General features: G+C 39.5%; 1 protein-coding gene across 2 annotated transcripts in view; it reads left to right on the top strand.

Moving 5' to 3' along the window:
- SGTB (small glutamine rich tetratricopeptide repeat co-chaperone beta) overlaps positions 1-25,486 on the top strand; it is a 54,392-nt gene that overhangs the window by 22,983 nt on the left and 5,923 nt on the right. The window contains exons 6-8 of one of the 2 annotated variants that reach the window (XM_012462258.3): positions 9,760-9,864; positions 15,825-15,951; positions 16,068-16,130. In XM_012462258.3, coding sequence (XP_012317681.1) covers positions 9,760-9,864; positions 15,825-15,951; positions 16,068-16,130 — 295 coding nt within the window. Of the gene's footprint in view, positions 1-9,759; positions 9,865-15,824; positions 15,964-16,067; positions 16,131-25,486 lie in introns of both variants that reach the window. The other variant, XM_012462257.3, reaches the window with a different exon arrangement.

Below are 25,486 nucleotides of genomic sequence, written 5' to 3'. Positions count from 1 at the left end.
AGGCTTCTTTAGTTGTAGGAATAGATTTTTGCCATAATTTATTTATGCATGATGTGAGAAATGTGCGGTAGTTTGATTTTTTTCCTGTGTTTCTATAAAAATAGAACATAAATGATATGCTTTTGTTTCTAATAAGGCAAAGAAAGCAAGGATGTCTGGAAACATGTGACTCTGACCATACTGTTCCACTGAAATTTCATTAGTTATGCCCTGATAACCAGACAACAGAGGGAGAGGGAGCACAGGCCACATTGTTATTCAGTTCAGACGTTGGCATGTTTGGCTTCATCTTCGAGAAGATTCAAATATAGCCTGTCTTCTCTTTCCTTTCCTGGCCTCTGAGGCTCAGACGCCTCTCCTGTTCCTTTTGTAAGCTGCACAAATCTGCTTTCACCCTAACTTGCAGTTTGTGATTTAAAGCTGCTAAGATTGAAACACAGTCCCCCTCCTTCCTTACACCCACTCTTCTCTCTGAGTCTGATCCTCCCCAGTTATTTCTTATCTTATTGTCAGTATCTGAAGCCAGATTTCAGGGTGTCTTTCTGTTTCCCTTTTCCATACACCTCCCAGATAGCTAATTTATTTCCTACTCCCTTAGTCCAGTTCTTAACTTTGGTTGAACTACTGCAATAGGGACATCAAAATGGCTTTCCATTTTTACTTGCACTCCCCACTCCTGTCTTCTGCCAAAAGGTTTTTTCTAAGATGTGAAATTGATCATCTAATGCTTGCTTTCTGTTCTGTAGTTCCAAAATACCTACAGGATCCAATTTAAGTTCCTCAACATGACGCATAAGATCTTTTCTAATCTAGGCTCTTTCTTTTCTCTTCACTTTATTATCTTCACTTTTCCTCCTGCCTTACTCCTCTTCTCTCTACTACCTATGCACATGTAATATGAAACTTACTAACTTCTTAAAAATACCATGTTGGGACATCTCTCCATGCTTTGTATGTGCTTCCCCCGTGCCTAGAATATTTCCTACCTTATCTAATTGGTCAAATGCTAGTCATCCTTTAAAACCCTGTTAGGCTTTGGGAGGCTGAGGCGAATGGACGACCTGAGGTCAGGAGTTCGAGACCAGCCTGGGCAACATGGTGAAACCCTGTCTCCATTAAAAATACAAAATATTAGCCAGGTGTGGTGGTGTGCGCCTGTATTCCCAGCTATTCAGGAGGCTGGGCAGTAGAATTGCTTGAACCCAGGAAGCGGAGGTTGCAGTAAGCCAAGGTCGCATCACTACACTCCAGCCTGAGTAACGAGCAAAACTCGGTTGGGAAGACTTTCTAAATATCTTTTCTTTCTTTGAGATGGAATCTTGCTCTGTCACCCAGGCTGGAGTGCAGTGGTGCAATCTCAGCTTACTGCAACTTGCACCTCCCAGGTTCAAGCAGTTCTCCTGCCTCAGCCTCCTGAGTAGCTGGGACTACAGGTGCCCACCACCACACCTTGCTAATTTTTTTGTATTTTTAGTATAGATGGGGTTTCACTATGTTGGCCAGGCTGCTCTCAAACTCCTGACCTCCAGTGATCCACCCACCTCAGCTTCCCAAAGTGCTGGATTACAGGCATGAGCCACCGCACCTGGCCTTCTTAATACCTTTTCCTCCCAACCTCCTGACCATGCCCCTATGTCCTTCCCCTCTGTGTTCTATATAGAGTGGTGCTGTCCAATATGGTAGCTCCCAGCCACATATGGCAATTTAAATATAAATTAATTGAAATGTAAAACAATTAAAAATTTATTTCCTCAGTTGCATTAGCATATTTCAAATGCTCATTAGTCGCATGTGGCTAGGTGCTACTGTATTGGATAGTTACAGATAGAGAACTTTTCTGTTACGGAAAGTTCTGTTGACAACTTGGCATAGGGTTAGCCATGCCTTTCTCTGTGTTGCCTCTTCCTTTTATACTTCCATTTTTGCATTTATTATGCTATTTGTTTATTTGCGTATCTGTTTCCCTATTAGACTATGAAAGATTGAAGGTAAATCTTCATCTCTGTAAAGTGGTTTCAAGTTTAGTGTCTAGCATATATATATATTTTTTGAGACAGAATCTTGCCATCTTGCTCTGCCACGTAGGCTGAAGTGCAATGGCATGATCTCGGCTCACTGCGACATCCACCTCCTGGGTTCAAGTGATTCTCCCACATCAGCTTCCTGAGTAGCTGGGATTACAGGTGCCTGCCACCAAACCCAGCTAATTTTTTGTATTTTAGTAGAGACGGTGTTTCACCATGTCGGTCAGGCTGGTCTCGAACTCCTGACCTTGTGATCTGCCCACCTCTGCCTCCCAAAGTGCTGGGATTAGAGGCATGAGCCACTGCGCCCAGCCCAGTTAAACTTTTTAAAACAAGTCATGTTTTTATACCTCTCTACTCAAAACCCTTCAATGGTTCCTCATTTAATTCAGAGTAAAGTCTAGCATATTATAGGTATTCCACAAAAGTCAGCTGAGTTGGTTCAGTTAATTTTAGAAGAGAAATTTGTCTCTACCTGATAACTTCGAATGATGAAACAGTGACATGGCAGAGTGTATGTGTGTCTATTTTTTAAAAAAAACAAATTTAAACTGTTTAAACTTCTTGAGAGAGAATAGTATGATGAACATCTCTCTCTATATATGTTCACCCTAGAATCAGTGGTAGTTAACATTTTGCCGTGTTTATTTTCTCACTCTTTCTCTGTTTGTCTTTCTTTTCTTTTCTTTCTCTCTCCTTTTTTTTTTTTTTTTTTTTTTTTTGACAGGGTCTTGCTCTGTTGGCCGGGCTGTTGTGCAGTGGCATGATCTTGGCTCACTGCAACATCTTCCTCCCGGGTTTGAGCAAGTCTTGTGCCTTAGTCTCCCGAGTAGCTGAGACCACAGGACACCCAGCTAATTTTTGTATTTTCAGTAGAGATGAGGTTTCATCATGTTGGCCAGGCTTTCTTACACTCCTGGCTTCAAGCGATTCACCCACCTTGGCTTCCCAAAGTGCTGAGATTACAGGCATGAGCCATTGCACTTGGCCTCTCTTTGTCTTTCTATTGGGGTATGTTAGTGTGTGTGTATTTGCTTATAAACAAATATATAGAAATTTCTTGCTGATCCCAAATACTTCAGCTATATTTCCTAAGAATAAGGATATACTTCATGTAACTATCATACCATTTGCATATAAGAAAATTAATATTAATACTGAAAGCTTTCTGTTTGTCCCCAAAACATCTTTTATAGCTATGTTTTTTATCCAGAATCTAACCAAGTTTCTTGCATGGTATTTTGTTATGCTACTTTAGTCTCTTTTAATCTAAAAAAAATCCCTGACTTTTTGATTGACTGTTTTTCATGAGATAGACATTTTTGAAGAGTTCAGGCCAATTGTCTTATAGAATGAGCCATATTCTGGATTTATGTGGTGCTTCCTCATGATTAAATTTAGGTTAAATTTTGGTATGAAACCTACATAAATAATTATGTGTACCACTTATTACATTATGTTAGGAGGCACATATTTTCAGACTGACCTATTACTGGTGACTCTTAAGTTTGATATCTTAAGGTGATGACCATCAGATCTATTATTCTTTTGGTAATTAATAAGTAATCTGTAGGGTTTGGTGATGTGAATAAATAATTATTCCCTAGCAAACTTTTATGAAATGTTTTATCATCTATCGTTTCATGATCTTTCTCCAAATCATTAATACCAAGTCATTAATACATCAATAGTTACAAAATGGTGATTTTTCTAATTTTATCATTTCCTCTATGTATATTTCCTCACATATTTCTGTAAAGAAGAGCTTTCATCTTTTCCTTTTTTGGATTTCTCCCTCTTCCTCTCTGCAACTTTTTTGAGTGTCATTTGAGAATTCATTTGGACTCATGAATTTTAAAAAAATTCATGATTCAATATGTTATAATCAGTTACCTTAATAGTTATTTTTGGTTCTTAAATTATCCCACATTTGGCTAATGGAAGCCCTTTAAACTGGTCATGTATCCTTTTATGTAACTTCATTTAAAAAAAAAAAAACAATTTCTTGGGCAGATGCAGTGGCTTACTGCCTGTAATCCCAGCACTTTGGGAGGCCAATGTAGGTGGATCACTTGAGGTCAGGAGTTCAAGACCAGCCTGGCCAACCTGGTAAAACCCCCATCTCTACTTATAATATATAAAATATCTGGGCATGCCACTGCATTCCGGCCTGGGAGACAGAGGTAGGAGAACTGAAATAACACAAAAGAAAGGCGATGTCTCTGTCTCAAAAAAAAAAACAACCCAAACCAAAAACCCAACCACTTTCTTGCTTTCTGAGACAGTAAGACATTCCAGATTTCCTTTGTACTTTCGCTGTTGTAGCCCTGAGCTCAGCTATTCTCCAAGGAAGCTCTGTCCCTTTTAGTGAAGGATGGTATTTAGGAACCAAGATCGGGTTGCAGGACATGATCGTTGCTACTAAGGTCTTACTGCTTCTAGGTCCTTTTAGTGGACAGAGCTAGCAAACTGATTTTTTTGAAAAGTCATCAGTTTCTACAGATACCTTCAATTCACATTCTAGTGTCACAGAATTCTCCCTCATCTTCTCCCATTTTATATTTGTATCTTCCTTATCCCAGGGTGAAAACCCTACTTCTACCACCACCAGTAGATTTACTCATTCACTGTATCTTTCAGTATCCTTCAGTTGGTATTATAAACCAATATCACACCACTAGCTGGCCTGCTATGTAAACTTCAGGATTTCTTTGCAGTTTTTCTTTTGTCTTTGAGTGCATCTCACTAAGCCTGTATACTCAGAATACTATGCTCAAAAGTTATCTGAATTCTTTTTGATATACAATTAGGATCAATTGTTTCTGTTTTATTCAGTTTGAAGGTTTGCTTTTTCATCTTTTTGAAGTCTTACTCCCATTTCTATCCCATCTACAGCATTCCCATCCATTCCCTATAGGATGAGAGTGAGACTTCTAATGTACGTTTGACTTCAGAACCTTGTAAATTTTTTACATAAAATTACATTTAAAAGGATGGTTAGTAAAAATAATGCCTCTCTCTACCCTTATTAATCTTATTTGCTTTGTGTCTAATATTAATGTTTCCACATCACTTTTCTTTTGTGTTGTTTCCATTCTCCTGTTTGACTTTTTTCTGTCCTTTTAACTTCAACCTATGTATGATTGTGTTTTAAGTGACATCTTTTGTATCTAAGTTGAGAACCTGAGTTTTGTCTGATGAATTTCAATTGTTTTCTGCTACCTTTTTTTTGTGGGGGGGGCAGGGGACGTACTTTTGCTTTGTCACCCAGGCTGAAGTACAGTGGCACGAACACTGCTTACTGCAGCTTCGGCCTCCTGGGCTCAAGTGATCCTTCTGTCTCAGCCTCCCGAGTAGCTGAGACTACAGGTGTACACCAACCACACCTGGATAATTTTTAAATTTTTTGTAGAGACAGGGTCTTACTGTGTTGCCTAGGCTGGTCTCAAACTCCTGGACTCAAGTGATCCTTGTGGCCTTGGTACTCCTAAAGTGTTGGGACTATAGGCATGAGCCACTGCACCCAGCTCTTTTTAGCCATATATTAACTGCTTAACCACAAAGTAAAGCCATGTATTAACCACTTAAAAGCATCCTTTTTCTTGGCTGCTTCTTCCCTCCCCCTCTTCCCCCTTCTATTGGATTGATTTTTTTCTTTCTTTCTAATTATTTGTAAGTAAAGCATCCTATATCTTTTCTTTTAATGGTTATCCTTGTCCTGCTGTTGCTTTGTGTTGAGTATTAAGTCAGAGAAACCCATACCACTTTTTCACATGAACTACCAAAACAGGTTTGTTGAACGCTATACTTTCAAATTTTATTTTTTTAACTGAAGCAAAGGACTGTGTGTTTATTTTTAAATAAATGTTAACATTTTTATAATTAGTCTGAGAAGTAAGGGCCTTAGTCATGCTGTATGAGGAAAGATTGACCAAAAACTAGACCTAAAACCACCTTTTCTCTATAGTCTTCCAGACTTCTCCTCCCCCTCCCTGCCTTCACTAGAATCTACGTGCTATTGAGGACAGAAATATTATTTTGCTTATTGCTGTATCCATTTTTCTTAGAAAAATGTACATTCACTGGCCCTCAATAGATATATTAGTTGAATGAATCAAGTAGAAATATTTAGAGAAAAATGAATGGAGTGTTGTAGGATGGAGGGCAGAAGACCTTATGGAAACTTTGAGTTGAAGGATTTGCATATCAAACAATAATTATGCTTGTTTTGTATTGTACTCAGTCATTTTAGAAGAGTTTTTTTGGTAGATGTGATATAGCAAGCGTTAACAGAGCAGATAAATGGTCCTTGATTGCTCTGAGATTCTGTGCAAAGTAGATGGAATAGTTGTCATTCTTAATTTACAGCTAGATTTAGGTACACAGATAAGTTTTTTACTTTATCTGTGTACCTAATCTGATAATCTTAATATATGGTAATATTATGTGTACCTGTAGAATGACTAGTGTTTTGGGAAGGCATGAATATATACATTTATTAAAGATAAATTTTAACTAAACAAAGGAATACAGTTAAAAATAGTTAACATTAAATCCTGAATGTAGCCATATACTAACTACTAAAAATACAATCCACATGGTATTATTGTTCTCTTTGAAAACTTTTGCTATATAACATTTCAGATGCTCAGAGTATGCTAAGTCCTATGTATTACAGAGGAGTCATTTTCTGATTATATTTTAAAAATGGCAAATCAGATATCTAAAGGCAAGTATTGCCTTTCAATTTCCCGAAGGTGTTTAGCAAGTGTTTAGGAACAGATGTGTTGTTTTTTAAAAAACCACGTTTCTTTCTCTCATTCCCTTTTCAAAACTTCTCTCCATCCTCCCACTTACCCTTTTTCCCTTCTTGCATGTTTCTGCACATATGCACGGACACATACACTGATTAGAAAATGAGACTCTTGGCAGAAAAGAGATGAGACTGGAGCATTTGCTGTTTTACAAAATCACCATTAGCAGATTTCCAGAATCAGATGTCAGTGATAGATCAGACAGTAGGCCTATGAATTTGCAGACAGTATTGCCCTGCCTAATGAGATATGAGACTTGGACTTAGTATAGATCTCATACTCCCTTTCTGCACAAGTTTTTTTTTCTTCTGGTAGCTGTGCTTATTATATGTAATAAAATCATTTAAAAAATCTGCCTCAAAGCTAAGTCCATTAACTCCTTTTCTCTCAATAAATGTTGTTAATTCTTAGGTGAAATTTGGTTTAGCAATTTTGTAATCCCAGATTCAACTTCCTGGCCAGGTGCGGAGCTCATGCCTGTAGTCCCAGCACTTGGGGAGGCCGAGGTGGGTGGATCACTTGAGGTCAGGAGTTCAAGACCAGCCTGGCACATATGGCAAGACTCTGTCTCTACTAAAAACACAAAAATTAGCTGGGCATGGTGGCGCACACCTGTAATTCCAGCTACTTGGGGGGTTGAGGCGGGAGAATCGCTTGAAACCCGGGAGACGGAGGTTACAGTGAGCCAGGATTGTGCCACTGCAGTCCAGCCTGGGCAACAAAGTAAGACTCTCTCCAAAAAACAAACAGAACAACAATAACAAATAACTTCCAGAGTTAGTAGGATTTCATTGTCATTCAGTTAATTCCTTGCATTACTTCACTTTCTGAACTGTTTTCCTTCAAGCAGCTCAAACACCTGGAAGAATAGACAAGAACATTTGAGGCCTCTGAGGGACCTTCCTGGCTCTATGGACTAAAATCACCTGTGGAAAAGAGCTTTCTATAGTGGTAGGAAAAGAAGCTTGCTCTGAGGCAATGTCTCATTTCTCCCTTATTGTTACTGTGACACAAAGTTTTTGTCCTGAAAGTACTGTGGCTTAGAAGGCCAAATAGGGCATAAATATGAGTTTTCTTGAACTTTCCTTTCTGGGAGTAAGTATGTATCTTATGTGTCAGCCATTGAAGTATATAAACTTTTCAAGGTTGGTCTCTTAAAATTTTCTCTGAGTTAAAGTACTTTAAAAGGAAGACCTGTACTTGTCTGGAAGGTTGTGCTCCTTACACAGTAGTAACTTTTATGAATGCCTGTTGACCTGGAATCCTCACATTGGATGGCAAAAAGTCAGTGATCCAGACTCACATGTTGTTAATCTACTTCGTGGAAGCCAGGCTATGATGGGAATTTCTCAGCAAATTCCTGTTGATCAGAACTAAAGTGCTATTTCTTCTCCTTTTTCTTCCTACTAAATGTGCTTAATTTTTAGTAGGTTTATATTTCCAGGTTCAACTTCCAGAATTGGCAGTATTTCTTTTAGCTTCTTCTATCCAGGATTGGTTTTACGTAACACATTCTGTTCATGAATACCTAGCAAATAATGGATCGATTACTATGTACCTTCAGTATTTGTACAGTACAATAATAAGCTGGATGTGATACAGAAGTAATATCAGATAATCCTAATCTGTAGTTCGATTGACAGGATGAGATTAGAACATACTTAAGGAATATTGAGAATCAGCGAGGATCCTCACTGATACTTGCAGATAGGTGGTGTTTTGATCAGTTTTATTGTTTTCATATGTGCTTATTAGATTCCAGCTAGGTCCTTGAAAGATGTGACCTTTGACTAATTTCAAGGAAGAGAGATGGTTTACTGAGTGGTTAAGCAAAAAGATTGTTTTTAAGGACAATTAAAACAACAAATATGGGTAAAGAGAGAAGAATAGAGGTAGCAAAAACAAGAGTAGTGCTTCTCAGATTGCAGTGGGAGAGGAACATGAGGTCAGAGACCTTCTGTTAGCATGAGACTTTTGTCTGTAGACACAAGAACATGAAGGAGCCTAAGTTCATTTCTGGGCTTGCAAGCAAAATTTTTAGAAAGTGCTTCTTTACCTTTATTAATAGAAAGGGTACCAGGACTTGGAGTTATAGTCATGGAGGCAGAGGTTCTGTGCAGCATAGCATTCTCCTTCATAGTTGTGAGAAATCGAAGAAGTGGTCACCACACCCTGACCCTCTCTGGTCCAACAAACTTCTGTTTCTGGGTTGCTGGCGCTCACTTTGACTTCTAAGCATCCATCTTAGAGCTTCTCTTCTCCTTTCCTGTTTCTCCTGTGATCTATTTCTTTCTATTTGGAAATATTATTGAGGAGAGGTCACAATTGCAGGGATTTTGATCTAGACAGGTGTTCTTTTTCCAAAGTTGGCTCTTCAAACTTTTGATAAGGGACAAGATTATGAGAACTTCTGGGAAACTGAAAGAAATAAAATCTAGTCAGCCTTAGAAATGAACAAATGAGAGAAAGTGCCAGAGGACTGGGATATCACTTTTACTTGTACTTTAACCCTACCATTAAAGTGATCAGTTAATAGCACAACACTCTGTGTAGCCATTCATAGCAATCACTCACTCTTTGTGCCTCCATAGTAGCCCAGATGTCCTAGCTTTTTCACTTTTCTGTTTGGGCAAATTAGGAAGGGTATAAATAGGTAGACCAGTTGTATGACTTGCATATTTGTCCTTTCTATAGCTAAGCAAACAGTGAAAGGCAGCCTGAATACTTTTTTTCTGAGCTAAAGTTTCTGGGCTTTTTTTATTTTATTTTATTACATAATTATCTTAGACAGTTTGACTTAGAAATTTAGTGGGAATGATCCACAAATTGGAACAAGACAAATTTAGTAGTATTAGTACCTGAAAATCTAAATTAGTGCCTTGACAACTGCCTTTAATAAAATTCTCTTTTCTTTCTCTTAGGGCTGCTGCTCAGAGCAAGTTAGGTCACTATACAGATGCAATAAAGGATTGTGAAAAAGCAATAGCAATTGATTCAAAGTACAGCAAGGCCTATGGGAGAATGGGGTAAGTTCTGGGAGAATGTTCAAAGTAGTACCGTGTGATATCAGGTATGCTGTTCTGAATGGCTTGGTTTTGAATTTCCTGCTTAATATTGTACCCTCTGAAGTAATAAGAAGATAAATAAAACATAAGGGAGGAAATGACTGCAATTGGTGACTTGGGAGTGAGGTGATTGATGACCGATTTGATTGTTGGAGAAAATTATATAACCATACTTAGTTGACTAATTTCATGTCCATGACCACAGATCTCAAATGAGCACTCAATATTGGCAGACAGTTCTATCATATTTCCTTCTATAGTCACCTTTCCACTCTGACTATTTCATACTTCCTCCTCTCCCTTCAAATTTCCACTATCCCCTCTAGGGTGACTCTCAAAAGATGGTATTGCCTTACTTACACTTACTTGATAAGATAGATGCTTTTTGAAGAAAAACAACTCATCTTCCTCCTTGCAAATCCATCAGTCTACTCATACTTGTATGTACACAGAATGCCTTTTTTTCCTGTTAAAATGGAATCATTCTGGCTGGGCATGGTGGCTCATGCCTGTAATCCCAGCACTTTGGGAGGCCAAGGCATGCAGATTACTTGAGGTCAGGAGTTCAAGACCAGCCTGGCCAATATGGTGAAACCCCGTCTCTACTAAAAATACAAAAATTAGCCAGACCTGGTGGCACGTACCTGCAGTCCCACCTACTCAGGAGGCTGAGGCAGGAGAATCGCTTGAACCTGGCAGGTGGAGGTTGCAGTGAGCTGAGATAGAGCCAGCTGCACTCCAGTCTGGGCGACAGAGTGAGACTCTATCTCAAAAAAATTTTTTTACTTTTAGTAGAGACAGGGTTTTGCATGTTGGCCATGCTGGTCTCGATCTCCTGACCTCAGGTGATCCACCCGTCTTGGCCTCCCAAAGTGCTAGGATTACAGGTGTGAGCCACTGCACCCAGCTGGAAGCATTCTTATCTAAGACCATCGCCTCCACTCGTGCTTTAAGATCTCATCCCCTTCTACCTTCTCCACAACGTTAACAACTATTACTATCCCCTTCATGTTCTACAACATTAGTTCTTCCATCTCTAATAGATGATAGTGGCTGGCATGTGATAAGGTCATAAAAAAATCATTCACTAGGCCAGGTGCAGTGGCTCACACCTGTAATCCCAGCACTTTGGGAGGCCAAGGTGGAAGAAATGCTTGAGCCCAGGAGTTCAAGACCAGCCTGGGCAACATAGCAAGACACCATCTCTATAAAAATGCAAAAGTTATCCAGGAGTGGTGGTGTGCACCTATAGTCCCAGCTACTTGAGAGGCTGAGGTGGGAGGATCACTTGAGCCTGGGAAGTTGAGGCTTCAGTGAGCCGTGATTGTGTCACTGCACTCCAGCCTGGGTGACAGAGTGAGAACCTGTCTCAAAAAACAAAATTCATCAGTTGGATGCATCCCTTTACCCAGTGTTCCCCTCCAGCTGCCATCCCACTTCTCAGTTCCTCATTCTCTGCCCCTAGTGGTTATCTGTACTTGCTGTTTTATCTTTGCCATCTCTTATTTTCTCTTCAGCTCATTCCAATAGGGCTTCTGTTCTATGTCACTATGGTGGTTAATTTTATTTGTCAACTTGACTGGGTTAAAGGATGCCCAGATAGCTGGTAAAACATTATTTCTGGGTATGTCTGCGAGTGTGTTTCCAGAAGAGATTAGCATTTTTTTCTCTGTTTTTGAGAAAGAGTCTCACTCTGTCACCCAGGCTAGAGTGCAGTGGTGCAGTCTTGGCTCATTGCAACCTCTGCCTCCCAGGTTCAAGCCATACTCCTGCTTTAGCTTCATGAGTAGCTGGGACTACAGGTGTGAGCCACGATGCCTAGCTAATTTTTGTATGAGATTAGCATTTGAATTGGCAGACTGGGTTAAGAATATCACCCATACCAATGTGGGTAAGTATCAACAATTCCTTCAAGGGCCCAAATAGAACAAAAAAATAGAGGAAGGGCAAATTCGCTCTCTCTGCTTGAGCTGGAGCATCCATCTTCTTCTGCTCTTGGACCTCAGCATTCCTCATTCTGAAGCCTTTGGACTTGGACCCAACTTACACCATCAGCTGTCCTGGTTCTGAAGTCTTTGGGTTTGAACTGGAATTACATCATTAGTTTTACTGGGTCTCCAGCTTGCAGACAGCAGATGGTGGGACTTCTCAACCTCCATAATTGTATGAGCCAGTCCCTCACAAGAAATCTCTTCATATTTCTCTCTCTCTATATATATATATACACTGTTGCTTCCTTTTCTCTGGAGAACCCTGAGTAATACACTCACTCTACTGAGATAGCTCTATTCAAGGTTACCAGTTGTCTATATTTTGCCTAGGAGAGTGTTCAGCTCTGTATCTTCACCATACACTGTCTTTTAGTATTTGGTGCAATTAACTTATTTATTTTTTATAAGCCAATTTATCTATCTATTTATTTATTTAGAGACAGAATTTCACTCTTGTTGCCCAGGTTGGAGTACAATGACACAATCTCGGCTCATTGCAACCTCTGCCTCCCGGGTTCAAGCAATTCTCCCACCTCAACCTCCCAAGGAGTTGGGATTACAGGTGTCTTCACCACACCTGCATAATTTTTGTGTTTTTAGTAGAGACAGGGTTTCACCATGTTGGTTAGGCTGGTCTTGAACTCCTGACTTCAGGTGATCCACCCACCTTGGCCTCCCAAAGTGCTGGGATTACACGTGTGAGCCACTGTGCCCAGCTGCTATTAACTTATCATCAAAATACATCACTCTCTAGGATCCTGACACCACACTTGCCCTATTTCTCCTTTTATTTTGCTAGATGCTCTTTTCCAGTCTCCCTTGCTTGTTCTTCCTCTCTACCATCTCATAACAGTGCTGTATTTTAGGGTTGCATCCTCTGCTGCTGCTGTTTATATGTCTGTTCTCTTTGCACAGTTTATCCTGCTCCATGCTTTGAAAATCTATCTTCAGTTACTACTCATTATTTGCAGATTCTGTATTTATGAATTTGCCTACTTGCTAAATTAATTTGTAATCCCCAAATCAGTATTTATACTGCTTCTGTGGTCATTCATGGACATGCACAATTAGTGAAAATGTGTATCCCGATGTTCCCAGTCTCAGCTGAGGGTAAATAAGGTGATGCCCTACCTTGTTGTTTTAGCTCTCATCATGAAGCAGTCTATTTAGTGCTACATTTTTTTTGTATTTTTGTGTCTTTTATTTGTGATTTTGCTGTTTATAGTGGCCCCCCAAGTATAGGCTGAAGTGTTGTCTAGTGTTCCTAAGTACAAGAGTGTAATGTGCCTTATGCAGAAAATACATTTATGAGACAAGCTTCATTCAGGCATGAGTTAGTGCCCTTGGGTATGAGTTCAATGCTAATGAATAAAAATATATATATTAAATAAAGTTTGTTTAAACAGAAACACACATAAAACAAGATTATATATTAATCAGTTGATGAAAATGTGACTATTTACAACTATTTGCAGGAACCTAACTGTATTTTCCCTAGGAACAATTGTTCAGTATTTGGTAACTCATTGTTCATGGTGACTTTATAGAACAGAATTACTGTGAATAAGAATCAACTATGTATATTATTGGATCTAAGTTATATGTTTGAATTCCATACTCATATATTCAACCACTTTTCCACTCCATGTTTGGATGTTTAATAGGCATTTTAAACTTAACATGTCCCAGACAGAGCTCCTGTTCCCTTCCAAAATCTTTTCAATCTCAATACATTGTACAATCATTTATCCCATCATCCTTTATTTTTATTACGCGTGACATAAGGACTGATAGTCTTATCAGCAAGTCCTGTCAATTCTAGTTTCCATATATATCTTAAATCCAAGTGTTGATCACTATCTTGCATATAGCCCTAGTCCAAACTACAGCTCTTATCTAGGCTACTGCCATAGCTTCCTAACTGATCTCCTGCCTCCATTCTATTCTTCTGCCCTTGTAGATCCTCTACGTAGAAGCCAGAATAAGCTTTCAAAAGCACAAATTAGACCATGAGACTCCATTGCAACCAGAATAAAGTTCAAACTCCAAGCAATGGTCCTATATCATCTGGCACCCGACTATTCTCTAACATCATCTCTCCATGCTCTGTTTTCTGTGTTCCCTCCTCATCAGTCCTTGTCCTGTACCTTAAGAATACCAAGCTTGCACCTTTCTCAGGACCTTTCTGTTTACTGCTGTTTCCACTACAATACTCCTCCCTCATTTTCATGACTGCTTTTTTTTACATCACTCAGGTCTTTCCAAAGTGGCTACTTTTTGAGCAGCTCTCCTATTCATTCTCTTTAATATTGCCCTTTTTATTTGCATACTTGTTGCCTGTCTTCCCCAGGTAGAATGAAATTTTTTTTAAGTCAGGAAACTTTATCTTTTTTTTTTTTTCTTTTGAGATGGAGTTTTGCTCTTATTGTTCAGGCTGGAGTGCAGTGACACAATCTCAGCTCACTGCAACCTCCATCTCCTGGGTTCAAGTGGTTCTCCTGCCTCAGTCTCCCAAGTAGCTGGGATTATAGGCATGTGCCACCATGCCTGGCTAATTTTTTGTATTTGGTAAAGATGGGGTTTCACCATGTTGGTCAGGATGATCTCGAACTCCTGACCTTAGGTGATTCACCTGCCTCAGCCTCCCAAAGTGCTGGGATTGCAGGCATGAACCACTGTGCCTGGGCTAGGAACTTTATGTTTTTTGTTGTGGAATCCTTGGTATCTTTAGATACTTTTTTTTTTTTTTTTGAGACGAAGTCTCACTCTGTCACCCGGGCTGGAGTGCAGTGGCTCTATCTTGGCTCACTGCAAACTTCACCTCCCTGGCTTAAGCAATTCTTGTGCCTCAGCCTCCCTAGTAGCTGCAATTACAGGCACCTGCCACCATGCCCAGCCAATTTTTGTATTTTTAGTAGAGATGAGGTTTCACCATGTTAGCCAGGCTGCTCTCAAACTCCTAACCTCAAGTGATCTACCCATCTTGGCTTCCCAAAGTACTGGGATTGAAGACGTGGGCTATCGTGTCTAGCCAGGATCCTTAGTATCTTTAGATATTATTTTGATAATATTCTTATACATCTGTTTAAATAAATAGTTATTTACTTGACTCTTGATTAATTGGGGACTCTGATAAAGTATTGTACATGGTTGACTGGTAGAAAATGAATTAGATTCCAATGAAGAGAAAAAGAAAGAGAAAAGAAAGAATTAAGTAATTTGTTTAAAAAAACCCTAAAGCAAACAGAAACCCCTAATACCATCTCAACATGTATACAGTTATTGTTTGGTGCTGTAGTAATGTTTCAATAAGTAAATTTTAACTAGGTAATATGAACATTAAAATTGAATAACTCTTTGACTTGTGCCTGGTATAATTTGTCATTTGAGTTGTTGTAAAGGATGCTAATTTTATCTACCTGTTTTGATCAGGAATAGTTATCTGATAATATATAGCCTGTTTTCTTATAATTTATATTTATTGTTTCTCTGTTAGGAAGAAGCAGCATGTGGGCCATTTCAAAGCACAAATATAGTTTAGAGTCCTTAAAAATGGTGTTAGCATCATAGATTTATGTGACCACATGATTGTCAGCTCACATCTTTTAGAGCTTACTCTAGGCATTTATAAAGCAAATTATTTTACATATTAGGCTTAAAAATAGTAGAATGGGTAAGATAATCTCTAAGTATTAAATTCATGATCTGTAGGACAACCAGGTTGTCAGCAAGCAGAATGGAGAGAGTTCAGATGTATAGAATCTTAAGTTGGAGGGAATTTTACTCCTGTGAGCCATAGTACAATGAATAACTTAAGTGTAATCTGGAAAGAACTGAATACCAAGACAGACAGACGTTTGATGATGTTGGTGATGTCCTGATATTCTTTAATCATGTATCTCATGTTCTTGTACCCTGTATTCCCTTCAGGCTGGCCCTTACTGCCATGAATAAATTTGAAGAAGCAGTTACAAGTTATCAAAAGGCATTAGATCTTGACCCTGAAAATGATTCCTATAAGTCAAATCTGAAAATAGCAGAACAGAAGTTAAGAGAGGTATCTAGTCCTGTAAGTTGTTCATGCCAAATGAGTGAAGTATTTTCTGTCATTCACAACTTATTGTAATTAAATTGTAGTTGTTGGACTGATTCTCAGATATAATTGTTTTACAGACAGGAACTGGGCTGAGCTTTGACATGGCTAGCTTGATAAATAATCCAGCCTTCATTAGTATGGTGAGTATACTTTCTTTTCTGCCTCTGGTGGCTCGTTTTCCATACAGCTATGTAGCTATGCAATTTTTTTAGAAACAAGTAAGTGAGCTTTTGTGGTGGTGGTTGTCATGGAATGTTGATATAAGCTGTAGCAGGGTTCTTTTTTTTCATTCCAACTTTTAAGTTCTGGGGTACATGTGCAGGACATGCAGGTTTGTTACATAGGTAAACGTGTGCCATGGTAGTTTCCTGCACAGATCTTCCCATCACCTAGGTATTAAGCCCAGCATCCATTAGCCATTGTTCCAGATCCTTTCTCTCCTCCCATCCCCCACCCTCAAACAGACCCCAGTGTGTGTTGTTCCCCAATATGTGTCAATGTGTTCTCATCATTTGGCTCCCACTTATAAATGAGAACACATGTTACTTGGTTTTCTTTTCCTGCATTAGTTTTTTAAGTAAAATGGTAAAATGGCCTCCAGCTCCATCCATGTTCCTGTGAGGGACATGATCTTGTGTTTTATGGCTGAATAGTATTCTATGGTGTATATGTACTGCATTTTCTTTATCCAATCTATCATTGATGGGTATTTGGGTTGATTCCATGTCCTTGCTATTATGAATAGTGCTGCAATGAACATATGTATGCATGTGTATTTACAGTAGAATGATTTATATTCCTTTGGGTATATACCCAGTAATAGGATTGCTAGATCAAGTGGTATTTCTGCTTCTAGGTCTTTGAGAAATCACTACACTGTCTTCCACAATTTAGATTCCCACCAATAGTGTTAAAGTGTTCCTTTTTCTCCACAACTTTGCCAGCATCTGTTTAGTTGTTGTTGTTGTTGTTTGTTTTTTTTGAGACAGAGTTTCACTCTTGTAACCCAGGCTGGAGTGCAATGGTGTAATCTCAGCTCACTACAACTTCTGCCTCCTGGGTTCAAGAGAGTCTCCTGCCTCAGCTTCCTGAGTAGCTGGGATAATAGGCACTCATAACCATGCCTGGCTAATTCTTGTATTTTTAGTAGGTATGGGGTTTCATCATGTTGGCCAGGCTGGTCGTGAACTCCTGATCTCTGGTGATCTGCCTGCCTCGGCCTCTTAAAGTGCTGGGATTATAGGTGTGAGCCACCACACCTGGCGCGTTCTTTTTTTTTAATAATAGTTCTGACTGGTGTGAGATGGTATGTCATTGTGGTTTTGATTTGCACTTCTCTAATGAACAGTGATATTGAGCTGTTTTTTTCATATGTTTGTTGGCCACATGTATGTCTTCTTTTGAGAAGTGTCTGTTCATTTCCTTTGCCCACTTTATAATGAGGTTGTTTGGTTGTTTTCTTGTAAATTTGTTTAAGTTCTTTATAGATGCAGGATATTAGACCTTTGTCAGATGGATAGATTGCAAAAAATGTTCTTCCATTCTGTAGGTTGTCTGTTTACTCTGTTCATAGTTTCTTTTGGTGTGGAAAAGAAACTCTTTGTTTAATTAGATCCCATTTGTCAATTTTTTCTTTTGTTGAAATTGTTTTTGGCATCTTCATCATGAAATCTTTGCCTGTGCCTATGTCTTGAATGGTATTGCCTAGGTTTTCTTTTAGGGTTTTTATAGTTTTGAGTTATACATTTAAGTCTTTAATCTACCTTGCATTGATTTTTGTATATATATAGTATAACAAAGGGGTCCAGTTTCAATTTTCTCCATATGGCTAGCCAGTTCTCTCAGCACCATTTATTAAATAGGGAATCTTTTCCTTATTGCTTTTGTCAGGTTTGTCAAAGATCAGATTGTTGTGGGTGTGAGGTCTTATTTCTGGGTTCTCTATTCTGTTCCACTGGTCTATGTGTCTGTTCTTGTACCAGTATCATGCTGTTTTGGTTATTGTAGCCCTGTGGTATAGTTTGAAATTAAGTAGCATGGTGCCTCAGCTTTGTTCTTTTCATTTAGGATTGCCTTGGCTATTAGGGCTCTTTTTTGGTTCCATATGAATTTCTTTTTTTTTTTTTTTTTTTTGAGACAGAGTCTTGCTCTGTTGCCAGGTGCCAGGCTGGAATGCAGTGGTGCAATCTCAGCTCACTGCAACCTCCGCCTCCTGGGTTCAAGCAATTCTCTTGCCTCAGCTTCCTGAGTAGCTGGGACTACAGATGTGTGCCACCATGCCCAGCTACTTTTTATATTTTAGTAGAGACGGGGTTTCACTTTGTTGGCCAGGATGGTCTCGATCTCTTGACCTCATGATCTGTCTGCTTTGGCCTCCCAAAGTACTGGGATTACAGTCATGAGTCACTGCGCCCGGCTCCATATGAATTAAAAAAATTTTTTTTTCTAATTCTGTGAAGAATGTCAATGGTAGTTTAATGAGAATAGCATTTAATGTATAAATTGCTTGGGGCAATATGGTCATTTTCATGATACTGATTCCCCCCATCCATGAGCATAGATTCGCGTCATCTCTGATTTCTTTTTTTTTTTTTTTTTTTTTTAATTGCATTTTAGGTTTTGGGGTACATGTGAAAAACATGCAAGGTTGTTGCATAGGTGCATACGTGGCAGTGTGATTTGCTGCCTTCCCCCCCCTCACCCACATCTGGCATCTCTTCCCATGCTATCCCTCCCCAACTCCCCCCACCGCTGTCCCCCCCCACTCCCCCACAACAGACCCCCATGTATAGTGCTCCCCTCCCTGTGTCCATGTGTTCTCCTTGTTCAACACCCGCCTATGAGTGAGAACATGTGGTGTTTGATTTTGTGTTCTTGTGTCAGTTTGCTGAGAATGATGGTTTCCAGGTTCATCCATGTCCCTACAAAGGACGCAAACTCCTCGTTTTTAATGGCTGCATAATATTCCATGGTGTATATGTGCCACATTTTTCCTGTCCAGTCTATCATCGATGGGCATTTGGGTTGGTTCCAGGTCTTTGCTATTGTAAACTGTGCTGCTATGAACATTCGTGTGCATGTGTCCTTATAGTAGAACGATTTATAATCCTTTGGATATATGCCCAGTAATGGGATTGCTGGGTCAAATGGAATTTCTATTTCTAGGTCCTTGAGGAATCGCCACACTGTTTTCCACAATGGTTGAACTAATTTACACTCCCACCAACAGTGTAAAAGTGTTCCTATTTCTCCACATCCTCTCCAGCATCTGTTTTCTCCAGATTTTTTAATGATTGCCATTCTAACTGGTGTGAGATGGTATCTCAATGTAGTTTTGATTTGCATTTCTCTAATGGCCAGTGATGATGATTTCTTTAAGAAGTGGTTTGTAGTTCTCCTTGAAGAGTTTCTTCGCTTTGCCTGTTAGTTGTATTCCTAGGTATTTTATTCTTGTGGCAGTTGTGAATGGGAGTTCGTTTGTGATTTGATTCTCAACTTGCCCATTGTTGGTATGTAGGAATGCTAGTGATTTTTGCTCATTGATTTTGTATCCTGAGACTGTGCTGAAGTTGCTTATCAGCTTAAGAAACTTCTGGACTGAGACAGTAGGTTTTTCTAGATATAGGATCATGTCATCTGTAAACAGGGATAGTTTGACTTCCTCTCTTCCTAACTGAATACCCTTTATTTCTTTCTCTTGCCTGATTTCCCTGGCCAAAACTTCCAATACTATTAATATGTTGAATAGGAGTGGTGAGAGAGCGCCTCCTCGTCTTGTGCTGGTTTTCAAGGGGGAATACGTCCAGCTTTTGCCCATTCAGTGTGATATTGGCTGTGGGTTTGTCATATATGGATTTTATTATTTTAAGGTATGTTTGTTCAATATCTAGTTTATTGAGAATTTTTTACATGAAGGGATGTTGAATTTTATCAAAGGCCTTTTCTGCATCTATTGAGATAATCATGGGGTTTTTGTCTTTAGTTCTGTTTATGAGATGAGTCACATTTATTAATTTGCTTATGTAGAAACAGCCTTGCATCTTGGGGACGAAGCCTCCTTGATGGTGATTTTTAAGCTTTTTGATGTGCTGCTGGATTTATTTGCCAGTATTTTGCTGAGGATTTTTCCATCAATGTTCATCAAGGATATTGGCCTGAAGTTTTCTTTTTCTTGTTGTTCTTTGTCAGGTTTTGGTATTGGGATGATGTTGGCTTCATAGAATGAGTTGGGGAGGAGTTCATCCTTTTCAGTTTTTTAGAATAGTTTCTGTAGGAATGGTACCAGCTCTTCTTTGTACCTCTGGTAGAATTCAGCTGTGAATTCATCTGGTCCTGGGCTTTTGTTTTGGTTGGTAGGCTATTACTGCCTCAATTTCAGAACTCATTATTGGCCTATTCAGGGATTTTATTTTCTTCCTGGTTCAGTCTTGGGAGGGTGTATGTGTCCAGGAATTTATCCATTTCTTCCAGAAATTGATTAGTAAAATTTCTAGTTTATGTGCATAGGATTGTTTATAGTATTCTCTGATGGTTGTTTGTATTTCTGTTGGGTTGGTGGTAATATCTCCCTTATCACTTCTGATTGTGTTTGTTTGAATCTTCTCTTTTCCTCTTCATTAGTATAGCTAGTGGTCTATCTAGTTTATGAATTTTTTTCAAAAAACAAGCTCCTGGATTCATTGCTTTTTGTTTGTTTGCCTTTTTTTTTTTTTTTGAAGGGTTTTTTTGTGTCTCTGTCTCCTTCAGTTAAGCTCTGATCTTGGTTATTTTTTGTCTTCTGCTAGCTTTGGGGTTTGTTTGCTCTTGTTTTTCTAGTTCTTTTAGTTGAGATGTTAGGTTGTCAACTTGAGATCTTTATAGCTTTTTGATGTGGGTATTTAGTGCTCTAAATTTCTTTCTTAATACTGTTTTAGCTGTGTCTGAGATTCTGGTATGTTGTATCTTTGTTCTCATTAGTTTCAAAGAACTTCCTGATTTCTGCCTTAATTTCATCATTTACCCAAAAGTCATTCAGGAGCAGGTTATTTAATTTCCAAGTAGTTGTGTGGTTTTGAGTGAATTGAGTGTCATGTGGTGATGAGAAGAATATTCTGTTGTTTTGGGTGGAGAGTTCTGTAGATATCAGGTCTACTTGATCCAGAGCTGAGTTCAGGTTCTGAATATCTTTGTTAGTTTTCTGTCTTGATGATCTGTCTAATATTGTCAGTAGAGTTTTAAAGTCTCCCACTATTATTGTGTGGGAGTCTAGTTTCTTTGAAGCTCTCTAAGTACTTGCTTTATGAATCTGGGTGCTCCTGTATTTATGAATCTGGGTGCATATATATTTAAGATAGTTAGCTCTTCTTGTTGAATTGAACCTTTTACCATTATGTAATACCCTTCTTTGTCTTTTTTTTTCTTGAGACAGAGTCTTGCTCTGTCACCCAGGCTGGAGTGCAGTGGCACCATCATGGCCCACTGCAACCTCCTCCTCCTTCTTTGTCTTTTTTGATCTTCGTTGGTTTCAAGTCTTTTGTAAGAAACTAGAATTACGACCCTTGCTTTTTTCTGTTTTCCATTTGCTTGGTAAATTTTCCTCCATCCTTGTATTTTGAGCCTATGTGTGTCTTTGTACGTGTAGTGGGTCTCTTGATTGTAGTTCACTGATGGGTCTTTTTTTTTTTTTAATCTGGCTTGCTATTCTGTGTCTTTTAATTGGGACATTTATTTACATTTAAGATTATTAGTGGTATGTGTAAATTTGATCCTGTCATCATGATGCTAGCTGGTTAGTTTGCAGACTTATGTGGTTGCTTTATAGTGTCACCGGTCTATGTACGTCAGTGTGTTTTTGTAGTGGCTGGTAACAGTTTTTCCTTTCCATATTTAGTGCTTCCTTCAGTAGCTCTTGTATGGCAGGTCTGGTAATAACGAATTCCGTCAACATTTGCTTGTCTGAAAAGGATCCTATTTTTCCTTTGCTTGTGAAGCTTAGTTTGGCCAGATGTGAAATTCTGGGTTGGAAATTCTTTTAAGAATGTTGAATATTGGTCTCCAATCTCTCCTGGCTTTTAGGATTTCTGCTGAGAGATCTGTTGTTAGTTTAATAGGCTTCCCTTTGTAGGTGGTCTCGCCTTTCTCTCTGACTGAATGGCAGGGTTCTTAACCTGTCCATGTGCCTCCTGTGGGAAAGCCATGGATGGACTTCAGGAAGCTCAGGGATTTCCCCAAAATTGTATATAAAAATCTGTGTACATGTGTATATGTGCATTTTTCCAGGGAGAGTATCATATTTTTCATCAAATTGGCACAGGAGTCTGCCAATATAAGAAAAGTTAAAAACTACTGTCTTGGCTGGGCGCGGTGGCTCATGCCTGTAATCCCAGCACTTTGAGAAGCCGAGGCAGGCAGATCATGAGGTCGGAAGTTCGAGACCAGCCTGGCCAACATGGTGAAACCCTGTCTCTACTAAAAGTACAAAAATTAGCCAGGTGTGGTTGCAGGCACCTGTAATCCCAGTTGCTTGGGAGGCTGAGGCAAGAGAATTGCTTGAACCTGGGAGGTAGAGGTTGCAGTGAGCCAAGACCATGCCATTGTACTCCAGCCTGGGCAACATAGTGAGACTCCGTCTCAAAAAACAAAAACAAAAACAAAAAACCAAAACAATCAACCATCCAAACAAAAACTATTCTCTTACATAAAAGTGGTCCTAGGAAGATATCTGACATCCGCAGTCTGAGTATCTGGTCGTTGTGGTTCCCTAGGCTTGCCCCTCAGCATTGTCTGCCTTGTTTTCTATCTTGAGTCGTGTCTGTGTGTGTGTGTGTGTGTGTGTGTGTGTGTGTGTGTGTATAATATATATATATATAATGTCCTCTATTCTTCAAACCAACAAAATAATTTATGAATTTATGGGTCTTTTTGAGAACATACATGCTGTGGCCCAATATGTGGTAACTTTGATTTAGTGGGTCTAAGATGTTATCAAGCTCCTGGGGTGACTGTATTTTTTGGATGAGAATTATTCTATCACATGATATGCCCTTGGAGGGCAGAAATCGGTTTTTATTCATCTTTTGTTTCCTTCAAAAAAATATGTCTTGCACCCATTACATCTTCTGTTGAACTGAAATGCACAGATGACTCATTCTCAGTGAGATAAGTCTTTTTAGCAATAGGTTGTTTTTATTTTTCCCTCATCAAATTTCAATCTTCTTATCATGCTGGCAAATACATGTTTTGTAGGTCTTGTGACTTTTTTTTTTTAAGCATGGTTACCCATTCTAGGACTCAGGTTATGAAATTTTAACAGGATGTGAAAATGGAATTCTTTTAGTTTCAGATTTGGCTTAGGCTCCAAGCTGCTATGTACCAAAATAAGGTGTAAGACCACCATGTAGGAGTTGCAAAAGATGGGGATAAAAAACATGTTTTGTGACTTGTAAAAAGGGCCAGGTTGATAGAGATAAAAACATGATTTTTGGAGAGAGCTATTAGAGTTCTAGGGCTCCATAGATGAAGGAAGTAGGGAAGCTTGCTCTCATCTCAAGCCCCCACTGATAAAGGGCTTTTCTGGTCCAGAGACTTTCTACCTGATGTTCAACTGGAAAGCCAGTGGCAGAATTAGCTGTGTGGTTTGGGCAGTTACTATACTGATGACAGTGGAGCAGAGGTGTTTCCTGGGGAGCAGAGGTGTTTCCTGGGGACCAAGGTGAGCACACACAGTTGTGAGAGAGTGTGTCTGATTATGTCCAAGAGGCTTTCTTGGAAGTGCGACAGGATCCCAACACAGAGAATCTGTGGAGGACTGCCAAGAACCTGAGACTGAAGCGAAAGTACTCTCATCCATCCAGAGAGTAAATTACCCTTTTCAAAGAATAGATGAGAAATCTCCAGGGGTGTAGGGAAGGGAGAAGTGTCTGAAGAACACGAGAAAGTACCCTGTAAGAGAACTACAGCAGTTTTTTAACACCTTGCAAACTCAAAGAGCACCAATGCAAAACTGGTAAAATAATACCAGTCATCAAATAAGAACTTTCCTGTTCCTTTCACCTTTCCCTCCATTTAACCCTCACCCTGGTGGGCCAGAACTCTTAATCACAAGTTGGGAAGAGGACTAGAAGCACTACAGGATAAAGCACCATAGGCCTGGGCCTGGTGGCTCATGCCTGTAATCCCAGAACTTTGGGAGGCTGAGGTGGGCGGATCACTTGAGGTCAGGCATTCCAGACCATCCTGGCCAACCTGGCGAAACCCTGTCTCTACTAAAAATACAAAAATTAGCTGGACGTGGTGGTGCACACCTGTAATCCCACTTACTTGGGAGGCTGAAGCAGGAGAATTGCTGGAACCCAGGAGGCTGAGGTTACAGTGAGCTGAGGTCATGCTATTGCACTCCAGTCTGGGTGACAAAAAAAAAAAGCACTATAGGACAGCAGTCCCCAACCTTTTTGGCAACAGGGACTAGTTTCATGGAAGACAATTTTTCCATGGACCATACCGGGTGTAGAGGGTAAGAGGAGGATGGGGAGAATCATTAAATTTTCATGAAGAGCACTCAACCTAGATCCCTCACATGTGCAGTTCACAGTAGGGTTCTTGCTCTTCTGAGAATCTAATGCTGCAGCTGATCTGACAGGAGGTGGAGATAAGGCAGTAATGCTCACTCACTCACTGCTAACCTGCTGCTGTGCAGCCTGGTTCCCAACAGTCTGTGGCCCAAGGGTTGGGGACCCCACTATAGGAAACAGAGCAGTCACTGTTGCCTCTTTTCTGCTGCAACTGGCCAATGTGTAGCAGTCCCATGCTAGGGAAGGGAAAAGTTTTACCTATAAAAGAAGCTTTATGTATTTGGTTGTTACACTGAGACATTAATTACTGAACTGAAGGTCATTTTATACAACTTAAAGTGACAGGAGGACTGCTTACTGAAAAGTGACCGGAAAAGCCATAGATCTGCTCTAAATTTCTTCTAGTTCCTAGATTCTGGGAGAATGGAAAGAACTGCTGTTGCAGAGCCAGTTTAAAGGGATTGCAAAATGTTTACATGTCATACATCCCGCTTTTCCTGTGTAATGCCCTTAGCACTTATGCGTTGGCTCAGAGGCACCAATCCTGACTGGGACTTGAGGAAAGTTTTGAATTATTTGCATGTCAGTCAGTCGTCTTTCTGGTAATATAAGCAAGTGCCCAACACTTCATAGAGAGTCCCTAAATAAAAACTATTGTCTATAAAGATTTAGACTAAATTCACATTTTATACGAATATTGTTGACAGTCCCAATTTGAGGCCAAAGAAACTGTGATGCTTTCAAAATAGAATGTTTTAAAAGTGTGTGTGCACATAAATTTAATTCTCTGTGCCACTGTAAGCATGGGAAGGATTGAAACTGCTGGGCCCTGTGGAGCAAAGTCACATCTCTTAAGAGCTCATTTGGAATGGACCTTCTCAAATGTAGGAGATTCCTTAACTATACTTTTAATGTTCCTATTTTTCCTTTTGGCTTAATTGATGTGA

This window comes from Aotus nancymaae, unplaced genomic scaffold (assembly GCF_030222135.1).
Source record: "Aotus nancymaae isolate 86718 unplaced genomic scaffold, 86718_ANA_hifiasm-v0.15.2.pri h1tg000014l, whole genome shotgun sequence".
Taxonomy (NCBI): Eukaryota; Metazoa; Chordata; class Mammalia; order Primates; family Aotidae; genus Aotus; species Aotus nancymaae.
Note: the sequence above shows the minus strand (reverse complement) of the source record. Positions and strands in the feature narration are given on the sequence as shown.